The following is a 12,598-nucleotide window of genomic DNA, read 5'->3' on the forward strand; positions in this document are numbered from 1 at the left end:
GAAGTCGTTCCATTATCGCTATCGTCTCATTATCAATATCGGATTCGTTTAATCACAGCAGAGTCGATCGATGCAGGCGGCACGTGTATGTATACGCTACGCTATCATTCGCGTGATGTTGCAACGGAGGTATATCTTTCCGCAAGCTGTGCGGCGATAATAGCCATAAAATCAAGTATGCATGCGCCGGTGAATATTTACGAGTTTTGGCACAGCTGATCGCATACCTGAACTCATACGTATCGCAGCATGTTCCGCTACAGAAACAATCCGCAGGTTATATGAAAAATTAAATTTTTATATAATAACGCGTGTCAAATAATTTTCCCAACGCTAGATATTTTCATTATCGCGCATTTCTCTTGTGGAAAATTACATCGATTCCATAAGTGATCGTTAATTAATGACTGACATTATTATCGAATCTCTACTATTCGAAGCGGTACAAAGGTCAATTTCACTTTCGCGCTCATCTCTCGATTTAATAACAAGATCGATGCTCTTAAATCGAATGGGGTGAGGTAAGAGGATAAGGAGAGGCCAAGAATCAAACCGTCATGAACGCGGATCCAGGTAAAGAAGAGAAGAGCGCGGTGGGCAGTGCGCATCGCGCAGGAGCTAACAAATTGTGTTCCCGCGTTAAAGGAGCGAGAGAAGGGACTCTTGTCGGAATTATTGAGCTCGGCACGCCGGATCGATATCTCTTTCCCGACTCGTCGCGCGAATGACGAAAGGCACCCGCGCTGGTCTTTGTCAGGAAGCCTCGCCGCCTCGCCAGAAGACTCTCTTCCTTCGGGATGTACCCGAGTGGCATCCTCAACACGAGCGAGCGGACGTCTTTGTCCGCGGCGGTACGTGCAGCTGCCGTTCACCACGCGGTTCTCCACCGCCTTTGATAAAACAGAGCTTGACGAGCCGTGCGGTACCGTGGAACGATAACTGCAAACGTCGATTATACATACAGATAGTAAAACATCGCCGTCATCTCACAGCCACTAGTGGGATCAGAGGGCATCATCGAGATATTTATCTTCATAGTGCGATTGCGTATAATATCGGTGATAACGACGATTTTTTTTCGTGCGTGCCGCGATAACCCACTTTGTACATACAAATCCGCAATCTGGGTTATCGTGAATTAAATGCATGATGATGATGTATCCGGAGCGGTCATCTTATTTCACAGAATTCTGTTGACTTCGAAAGTCTATCTTTTTGATATACGCTATCTCCTACTCGAGTTTCATCTTGAAGTGAGCTTTTTCAGTAAAGCAATGATTAACATCTTTAGACTTGGTTTTAATGGAATCATTGAATTTAAAAATATTTTTTTTTATTCAATTCAAGGACACTTTAATTAAGTAATTCATACTAAAAAATTATTTCTGTTTTCAAAATTTTGACTATTTTTCCAACATGTATATTATTATATACATAGGGTCTGAAAGAGTTAAAGTCAATTCTTTGTGATAATAAATCGTAGGCGTAATCAAATAATAATCCTTCTCGGTGAATTTCTTTTAGTATTGCTTCCTCGTAGTTTTGCATAGTAAAATGATAAGATTGCGACAAAGAATTACTCGATCATATCTAAGTAGTATGATCTACAAAAATGAGAGAGAGGAATCATAGAAGACGATTAATCGTCTTCTTTATTTCTTTCCACTCAATGATATAACGAGAGAGAGAAAAATGAGACGTATATTGGCCATCTTTCACGGATCCTCTCTCTTATTTTTGTTGATACTACTTAGATAAATATGATCGAGCAGTCCATACTCTATGTCTTTGGGTTGCGATTATGTATTATTAGTTTGTGCAATAGTTTGACATTATGACAGCCCGCTTAATTTGTAAAATTATTGGCTTGTGTCGTGTTCTTGTCTTTTGACAAAATATTACATTTGACAATACATATAAATATTTGACGAAATACAATAAATTAAATACGTCGATTAACATGGCGATTGCCGAACATGTGATTATCGCTATCGTAGGTTCGTTTTTGTGATAGTCACTGGAAACCCATCGTCGACCGGTCTCATTACAGTGCCGTCGGTATGGCAGCAGACTCCGCTGATACTTCCTTGCTAACGAGCGCCATCGAGGAAGATCCAACTGAGAGCCCGAATGCGATCTATATAGGACAATCTGAGATTCTCCATCTCCATTGCCATCACCATCATCCTCGCAGCAAGGATGTTCCAAGGAAATGTCGGAGAGATCAAAACGGTGCGCTATTGTGCGACTTCGACGAGGTGATCGATTACGTCGATTATGCTAGACTGATTCGGAGCTGGTTATCAAGAACATGCAGTAAGTCTTGCGCGTTTTTCTTTCAAGCGGATTTCATTCATACCTCTGTGCCCTTAATAATTATTAATCGATATCGAAAATTAAAACGGTAACGACGATAATGATAATTTAGGAGAAAGAAAAAAAATTTACGCGAAACGATTTTAATTTTGATGCGGTATTATACGGAGAAAAACAGTTTTACTGACGTATTTAAAAATTTAGCCAAATAGAATTGAAAATAATTTTGTTTGTATCTAGCTAAATTTTTAGACTTCAGCAAAATTGTTCTTTCCGTGTGAAACTGTGGCTGTATATCCGATTTTAAAATCTTGTCTTTGAAAGATTATAAATCACGATAACTTGAAGAAGAGACGGGGGCTTATGCGATTCCCAATGCGGAATCGATTTCCATGTATCGGATTACTTTAAGCTCGTATTTCGCGACGAGCTTATCGTGCCGAGGAACGGAACGGTCGGGTTCGATAACAGAGATTATGTTGAGACAATTTTACAAATAATCGCTTTTTCGATAATATTATGACACGTCTGACATTAAGATGTTACGTTTAATTATCGTCGGTACTCGATGCGCTCACGCTGGTCGAAACCAGCTCGGGGATTGTCACAGCTTTAATGAGCAAGTCTGATAAGCTCTTATTTTTGTCGCTGTTATAATAATGCTTACTACGATAAGCTCCCGTTTTATCTCTGACTTTATATAGATTTTGCTTATAAACAACGGGAAGTATCAGATTCTCTACTCAAGTTCGTGACGGATATTCCTCCGAATGCATCTATAATAGTTATTAATGTTTTACTAATCAATGTCTCTTACATGTCAAGCGTTGTTGCGATCAAGGTTTGTTTTACCACAACCCATTTTCTCTTGACCATTTCATTTATATGTTTGCAGTGTAGCTTTGGATATGAATATATTGTCCATCCGAGGTAAGATGTATTTTTTATGCGAGTCCCCCCCCCCATCCCATTTCGTATTTGTGCTCATATTATCTACACGTTAAACTTTTAGACACTTTCAAATTTCCATACGATCGATACGGTAATATCCGTTTTTCAATAATGTTAGCAAACTATATCGTATATTTTTCGCTTTGGCGCTAATAACAGGCTTCTCCGAAAGAGGTGTAAACTCTGCCGCCGTTTGTGGGAACGTGAATAGCGTAAGGACGATCACATAGTTTCCCTGAACGGTGACATTTAATCCTTGCTTAAATTAGCAAGGAGCGGTAAGTCATGCTTACCGGCACGTATGCTTGAATTTGTAATAGCTGTTGTTTGTGTTGCAAAGTTCTGGTTAAGTAGGCTTGCTAAATTGCGATGTATGCACGAGCAGATTATTTTGATTTATACGATATGTCCCGCACGACAACGTAGCGATAAGAATGGGCTTTACACATTTCTATCATCTCTAAATTAATATTTACTTTTTTATTTATTACGCTATATCTGTGTTATATTATTATATTTCGAAATTCTCTCACGAACGTATCTTTGAATTATCTAAATTTGTCTAGTTTTATCAAATTTTCTATGTTTCTCTTATCGATTCTTATGTATGATAATCTTTTTAAGTCTATTTTTATATCTAAACAAGTATTGTATATTTTAAATAAAAATATAAATAATTTATACAATCTTTGTATCAATTATATGCTAAATATAATACTTTTGTATCTGTACATATAATACATATATATTTATACATACAAAATACATACAACTATATTTTTCTTCGTATGATATTTTGAGTATGATATTTTGACGTTATAATTTTGTTTATTTAATATTTTTGACATCGACTTGCATGTCGAGATATGAGCATGTGGTTTTCCGCATTCCGAGGAAAAAATTGGTTTTAGATTCTAGTATGCTGCATTTGAAGATGCGCAATAGGTATAGAACAATAAAATGATAGGGGCATTAGAAATCAGATTGATAAGATAAGAGTTAAAGCATCAATGAACTCATGAGTATAATAAACGTGCTAAAGTAAACGTATCAGGTATCTTTATCACTCTATAACTGGATCACAGTTACGAGTATCATTAATTGTTTATGTCAACATGACAGAAAATAGAATTATAAAGAGGTTAGTATTTTGCTCTTTGATCTTATCTCCATCGTTACTCGTGTTGTATCAGAGGTTATCACTGTCATTTGCAATCATGATCGTGCGTCGTACAGGCTCACACGGCGATAAAATTTAATCGCGTCAATCTCACAAATGACTCGATCAGTCGTACATAGATCAATTTAACTTGATTCACTAATTCTACATATTTACGTCTATTGCAGTTTGCACGTAGTACGTAGCAAGGTTTGCCTGATGGTTTTTCGGAGAAAGCGGGTCTCAGTTAAAAATCGTTTTAAATACACACGACGCCTCATTAAAACGCCTCGAGTGATTTAGCGAGTGAAGAGGAATGACAAAAAAATCGAGCAGATCGTGTTTGCGGGAGCCGGTAGAGCGAGGTAAACGCATTTGGGTTTGTTTACTGCGCAGTTTACGTGAGAACGCGACAAGAAAGGTGAAGAAGGCAGACGAGAGTGAACGACCGTGTCGAAAAGTCGACTGCCTCCTTCTTGCCGTGCGATGCGCGTCTTTTACAGTTAATGCTAACAAACTATCTGAGTCTGTTAGGCGTTATATGGCATACTTTGGCGTTCAAATAAAAATTTTCAAATGTATCTGTGTCGTTAATCTTCCGAAGGTAACGCCAAAACTTGCAACGTAGTTGCTAAATACACCTGAGTCTGTGAGACCTATTTAATTTATGTTAATTGAAAGAACACAAAGTGTTTTCAAGAAACTAATTAATATAACTCAAATGAAAAAAAAAACTGACGAGTACATATATATATATTTTGATAAAAATACGTTAAAGGATCCCGTACTAATTATATAGAAATTGGATCCTGGTGAAATGAGTTAATTAGTTTTCATATATAATATAGCTTATAACGATAAACAAAAGATGTGTACAAGACTTAATAATATATAGTTTTTGAGTAACAATCAAAGGCATCAAAGGTTTAAGACATGTGCTTATGTATCATGCACAAATATCTTTGATGTATTATAGTTCAAAAACTATTCATCATTGAACCTTGCATCTGACATCTTTTATTCACCGTTATAAGCTATCATATATGTGAAAACTAACACGTTTCATCCAATTTTCATATAATTAATGCAGGAGCCTTTGTAAATGTAGCATAAAGAAAACTGTTTAATACTATGACGAAGAGATTTATAGTTTAGTGGATCCAATAAACGTCAGCTCCGGAGGGTTAAATCTCTCATGCGGAGTATAGATATAATTTATGACATGCGAAAGTGCGATACATAGTTGATGCATGAAGATCTCCGTGTTGAAACTATATTTTGTCACGTATTAGCACATTTCACATTCTGTTGATTAGCAAAGATTTGTAACGAATCGGCAGAATTTGGCATGAAAAACAGTCCTTGCGAGTCCATAGGCACGATCTATCTCTAAATACAGATAGGATCGAGGTGTTGTATGGCGACGCGTATACGCACGGTACTGTTTCACCATCTTGCCAACGCGAGCAAATAAACCGAACAGGTGGAAGAGGCAAAGGAAAAGAAGAAATGAGCGATATAGTCGCACGGTTACCCACATGCGGTTGCTCGGGAATTGCGAGTCAATTATGCACTTGGTGCATCCGTAACGACGGGATGCACGAGGATATCCTTTAATTCAGCGCCTTTCAATTTTCGGAAAAGATCCTTCTTCGATGAAGGAAACACGCTTTTAGCAGAATATTTGAAAATTGCTAATTATTAAAAAGAGTTGTCGGGATACCCGCAAACGAGTTAAGATTAAATTATCAATTTAAGAGTATAATTAAAATTTAAAATTCACATTTTTGTATGCCGCGTTTATATTTATCACGAATGATTAGAGATTCCGCGTAATTGTTCCACGAGTGAGATGATCGCAAAAATATTTTTCCTTCGACGAACCCGTATTCATATACAATTGCAACAGTGTTTATCATTATCTTCGCCGACGCGATTACAACTTTCCACATCCTCGTGTTACACTTCAAGGCCCTCAGTTTCATCGTACCATCACGTAAGTCGTCGTAAACATGACAAAGAAACGGTGAACGAGAAATCGCGAAATATAGTGTCAAAGATGCCGTGTCGTTTTGCGGCGGCAATTTCGTTTGGACTAATCGGCGCTGCATTCGCTTTCGCCGTTGTAAAAGGTGTTAAAATGAAAAAAATTATCAGTTTGAACAATAAAAACCGATAGAATAACCGTCGAAATGATTTTAATGCTAGAACTATCGATGCGTTAGATTTTATTCGACAGAAATGTCAACACTTAAAATCTTATAATTAGAAATCATATAGAAAATAATAAAAATCCAGCTGAATAACAATAGCATTAATAATGCTGTAGTAAAACCCTCGAAGAAAAAAGGATATTGAATTTATGTAAAATGAAAAGAAAAAGATATCTTGGTTTTTAACTTATCCCAGATTTCGACGAGAAATATTGTTCTGTTGAAATACGATTGCTTCCAAACACCATATATGAGACCGGCACGCAGTCAATATTGGTGCCGAGAGAGTTCCATGCGCAGAAAACAGTCTCCCTCGGAGATCCCAATGGAACTTCATTTCATTAGGTTTCACGACTCTTTATTCTCGCGGCGTGGCGGCCGAACGCTTTTTACTACCTGGCCGGCCGGGCCGTCTAGCGACATTAATCATAAATTCATCTCTCGGGATCGTTCATCTGGTTTTGTTTCGTTTCGTTTCCTTTTACTTTGTCTTCCCTTTTCGTCCATCATAGCTCTTTCAAGGTCGTCATTTAAAATGCAAGACTTACGGAACGACAACACGACAATATGAGAAAAAAAAAGCATGTTAACGTCATGTGTGACGGAAATATAACCGTTTGTAAAAATTGTTTTGGTATTCTACTTTTTTGGCTGCTTGTGTGTTTTGAAATAAAATAAGTATTATGCAAACGAATTCGTAGAAATAGTAATTGATGATTAAAAATCAAAGCGAATTAGTTTATTTGCGATCATTTCTGTTGCGACTTTAAATAATTGAGTAAATATGTGACTTCTTCCCAATATAGTAATTACAATTTGAGAAGTTAAATATAAAATATTGAAGCTTTTTGTTTAAAATGCGCGGCGTAATACTCACGATATCGCGGAGATGCAAAGCGAAAGCTCATTGGGGAAGTGATATTATTAGAAATATCGATATCAGATACCTCGAGAGAGAAAGAGAGAGAGAGAGAGAAAGAGAGAGAGAGAGAGAGAGAAAGAGAGATGGTGAACGTGTTCTCGCGGTGACGAACACCACATGTCTGCGGTTTGTGGCTATCAAACGATACGGGAGGAAGATCATCGATCATCGTTACCCTCGTCGCGCAACAAGTAAAAGCACCGAGGATCACGAAGTTCGCGAATTTCTTTCATGAGAATTCGCTCAGCGAAAATTTAGAATAGTAGCGTCTCATTTCCGGTTGAACGATCGTTTTTTACGACTGCCACCGCGGTGATTATCGCGAAACGAGAATAAATTTAACAGCATGAATTTTTATTGCATGGTAATAAAACGCACATTCGCAGGAAATAATTAAAATATGTTTGCTTTTCACTCTTACGAAACATGGTCTTAAAGACTATTGATATCATGTTGCGATTCGTAATCATACGAATCTGAATGCAACTGCATGAGTCATCGATATTTCCGTTTGGTGTTGGATTAAACTTCTCTAACTTCATCTCGTGTATCTCTGGCACGATTATATTGATTCGCGGTATAATCTGTCCCGTAATATTTTGGAAATAGCAATGAGCCATTTTTTTTTATTTTAATTTTCTGTAATTTTTAATGTTGTATTTAGTTCATTTAAATAATTTTTATTCAAATTCAATAATATAATATAATATATAATATAATAATATAATATAATAATTCAATAATTTTTATTCATTTTCATTCAAATAATAGTTTGTTCAAATAAAATAAGATAAGAGCTGTTATGACATTTGGAATTCAAATACATTTTGTGGCAAATAGTTACCAAGTCATTTTTTTTAACGTCACATATGTGCTCATGGTGTTGAAACAGACACGTGTCGATTGTCCGTGATTCTTCGCAGTTCCATTTTACGAGTCTAATGTAACCATCTGTTATTTTAGTATAGAGCAGTTTCAGTTTTCTTATACATTGCGAATAAATTTTGAGGTGATCTCAATTCTGTGCATTAGTCCTCTATTTCGAGAGGTGAAGAATAGAGTCCTAGTATACAATAATATACATTGCACAGATGTTTTATTTTAGTATTCTCTCATTTTTCTAAAAATTTTTTTGGAAAAATCTAACTTAATTCTCTTAATTTAATATAATATAATATTTTTATAAATTTATGAAACACTTATGTCATGTATTCCGAACGAATTCGTTTTCTTATTGCACTTATCTTTGTTATCGTGTTCTTGTTGTCGATATAATTTAACAACACATGTTAAATTATATCTATTATGTCAGTAGCAAATAATCGTCGTTAATATAATTGCGAGCCAAAATTACATAGCAAATATTGCACATATGCGTCACAGTTCGCGATATCTTGATTGACCATTGCGCCTGTCAGAAAGCGTTCGTCAGAATGTGTGTCGTGCATGGCCTTCGGCATCGACGTTATTTCATCAATACTTCCTTTGAGAAGCATCGGTTGAGTGAACGGTAAGTGCGCGCAAGTACGAGTTATGTATTTCGACTGTCAGTCAGTCATAAACTTTAAGCGTCAGAGTTTAATCGTTACTACGCATTCGCGATCTTGTGATGTTAGAATAAAATGACTCAGCTTAGTGAATTCTTGCACGATTGGAAATGGTAAAGTAAATTGTACTGAAATGACTTTGACACAATTTAATTCAAATAGCTGGAGCGCGTTTCTCCATTTTCTTCGAAATTATACTGATAATGCGCATTCTATCTACAAACTTTTTTTTTTGACGCAAATGCGAATATGATAATAGTTCTTAAATTAACTATTAAGAATAATAAATTTTGATAAATCAAATTTGAATATGGAAAAAAAAAATATGCTCTTTCTTTAACTTCAAACAAGTTATAGCTTACAATTAGCAAAATTTTAGTCTGAGATTTCATTTAACTTGCGAGTATGAAAAACAATTAAATATCATATGAAGAGACAAGAGATTGAATACTGAGATATTGAAATTATATATTCTTTCATTAATTTTAAATGATAGTTCTTTCAATCTCCAAATTCGAAGATTAGTTATATAAGTACCAAAACTTTCACTACAGAGAAATTAATTGCAAATTGAGCAGCAAATCGATTGATAAACGGAAGCGAGGTGAAACTTACGGACATAGCTGGAGGCGAAAGATAAGAAATCTCAATCAAATAATATCAGATAAAATGGCAAATGGAAGTAAAAGATTGCGCGAATAATTTGGGATTTTGTGTTTGGAATAACCTTCAGCTCGTGGAGGTTAATGCGAAATGCTGTAAATAAATTTCGCGCTTCGCATGTTGTTACTGACGCCAGCTGTTATCATCACATTATTAACATAAGCGGTAAGTAATGATGAAATACACATACGCTACGTTTCCTCAATATTTTTGTGTGCGACACTCATTATGTTTCACCAAAGAGTAAAACGATACGGACAGATGTGTCAAGAATAAGTTTGTGTAGTAGATTCCACTTCAACGAAATAAACGTTGAATGAAAAAGCTTGTGTAGATTAGATAAAGACTCACACAGATTGCAATATCATGAGATACTTTTGTATATCGGATTGTTACATGTCGTAATATTTCTATGAATACGTTTCATGGAGTGATATTCATAATCCATTCTTATTTTAAAACCATCTTAAGATATTAATACACCCCTCTGATTAGCTTGTAACATCTTAAGATTGTAACATCTTAAAATACTCTCAATGAGAATCGACTATGAATACCAATCTTTTAAGTCCCTTATAAAAATAGTTTTCTTTACAAATAAGACTTACTCTAATAAAGTATCCTATTAATAAAACCTTGAATTGTTATTGTCTGCTTAGAATAAAAAAATCTTGAATTGTTATCTCTCATAATTCATTTATCTCTCATAATCCATTTATTTATAATTTTTTATTTAAAACACTCCCAAATTTCTGATCCACAATCAGGTACTAGTTCGATTCAAACAGATATTTGCATTAAATATCGATCCATGTTCCCTCCTTTGAAAGAAGCCTCATCGATTTGTATGTTTGATATTTTTGATATTAGAAATTCTAATTTAAAACATATTGATTAATGATCTCCTTACTGATTATTGTTTAATTAAAATTCCTTCAAATTCGATTCCTCTCGATTTGATTTAGTTAGTTCTTAGCCTCTGATGATTTATACTGAATACTTCGAGGAATATTTTATAAGAGAACAATTTGTCTACTTTTCTTTCATTAAAATATTACATTGAATCTTGTTTGTAATAATATCTTGAAATTCCCGACGTAAAATCCAACGCAGATTCTTTGATATCATCTTTTCGCGTCGAGAAAGATTAGCAAATCCGGATCGCACCGACATAATCGACACGCAATCTCGCTCGAGTACTTGGTCGTGCACAGATTTTAACGATTCGCTTTTATCGGAGGTAGGACACGCACGATGATAACGCACATTTACTTTTTCGTAATAATCATCAACGTCGCGATGAAAAATGCATCCATCGGTTCCGTTTATTATTCTCGCGCTCGTTCACGCCGTCAATGTTCTCGGCGACGATCAGATCGCGCAACAAATGACGTCATTGTCCACGCATGGCGTCGCGCATCGATTAATTAATTTCCGCCACGTGTTTACCTTAATTGCGCGAGACTAGACGCGATGCCGCACGTGTCTGTGGTTTCCACTGATTAATGGCGCTCCGTTAGCACGACATTTTTGCTATTCTTTCGCATTCTCCACGATGCATGTGTCCCTTAACTCTCGACCGGACTCAGATATTTTGCATTCTACCTATTAACTCGTGGAAAACAATTTGCGGAAAATTCAACTTATTTTAATAGGAAAACAGTAATCTGCATAATTATATATATTCATTGCGATAACATGTTTTCAAAATCAATTATATTATAAATAACACAAATAATAGAAGAATTAAATTAGCTTGTTGTATTCCATTAATTTAGAAAAATATAAAAATTATAGATAATGTATATACATATCTTTAAATAACTTAATAACATGTAAAAAAAGATTCTCGTTAATATTATTTTCCAGTTCGCTTAGCTGCATGTAAGCTTGATTCTCACGTAGCCATACATTATTTCGCAATCCTGCCAAGCCGTAAAATTCGATCGGGATAGGGGTGAACAACCCTCGTTCGGAAGCGACCGCGTGGCTTGAAAAGCATGCCGGACCTTGCCCAACCGATCTCTTGTAGAAACGCCAGACAAGGGAGAATATGCGTGAAGAGGGAAATGCCGAGTATGATTGTCGTTACGTGTCATTTGAAACGTGAGGGTTTCATTCCAGTAACGCATGCATAGAGAATGCATCTCGTCGAAGCCCCGCCTGGTCGTTACATGCTCGTAACTACGTTTAAATGAATTACATTAGTGTTCATAAAAGCTCCACTTAAAGCACAGTATTCACTTTTATAGTAAAGATATTTCTTTAGCGTCCGCTTACGTCGCGTGGTCAACCTGCACATCCATCTTTTTCTACTTTATCTTGCATGATATTATTAGATAGCCGTTTTTTTCTGATATTTTTGTCTATAAATGGACTTGAAAAGACAATGAAAGATTAAAATAAAATGAATAATGATTATTTAAATATCAAATTAATACCAGTAGTTATAGAATTATTTCACATTTAATATACATTTAATACAAATTTTGTTGAATTAAATATAAAGATGTATAAAAATTAAAATTTTGTCTTCGAAAGTCTAAATTGACGTTCGCTCAATTAGTAACTAAATACTAGGACATTAATGGATATTCTGGGATTTCATTTAAACAATCTAATTGTCCTAGATTTGCGGTATATTCGCGCAGCGCTAATTCCGGGATAAACCGATGTAACTCCCATCCAATACTAATAAACGACGCATTTTGTGTGAGCGCGGCTTAACAAATAATTCGGCTAAAGTCGACGTTCGTTGTGTTGTCCAGGCAACGTACCCGAGCGGTCGATGCCTCTTCTGTTATCATTCGGTCTCTCTCTCTCTCTC

General features: G+C 35.7%; 1 protein-coding gene across 1 annotated transcript in view; it reads left to right on the plus strand.

Moving 5' to 3' along the window:
- The first annotated feature begins 2,060 nt into the window (after window positions 1-2,060).
- LOC105623596 (growth factor receptor-bound protein 7-like) overlaps window positions 2,061-12,598 on the plus strand; it is a 66,745-nt gene continuing 56,207 nt past the window's right edge. Inside the window, exon 1 of the mRNA XM_012204984.1 lies at window positions 2,061-2,320. Coding sequence (XP_012060374.1) covers window positions 2,061-2,320 — 260 coding nt within the window. The remainder of the gene's footprint in view (window positions 2,321-12,598) is intronic.

This window comes from Atta cephalotes (assembly GCF_000143395.1).
Source record: "Atta cephalotes unplaced genomic scaffold scaffold00059, whole genome shotgun sequence".
Classification (NCBI taxonomy): domain Eukaryota; kingdom Metazoa; phylum Arthropoda; class Insecta; order Hymenoptera; family Formicidae; genus Atta; species Atta cephalotes.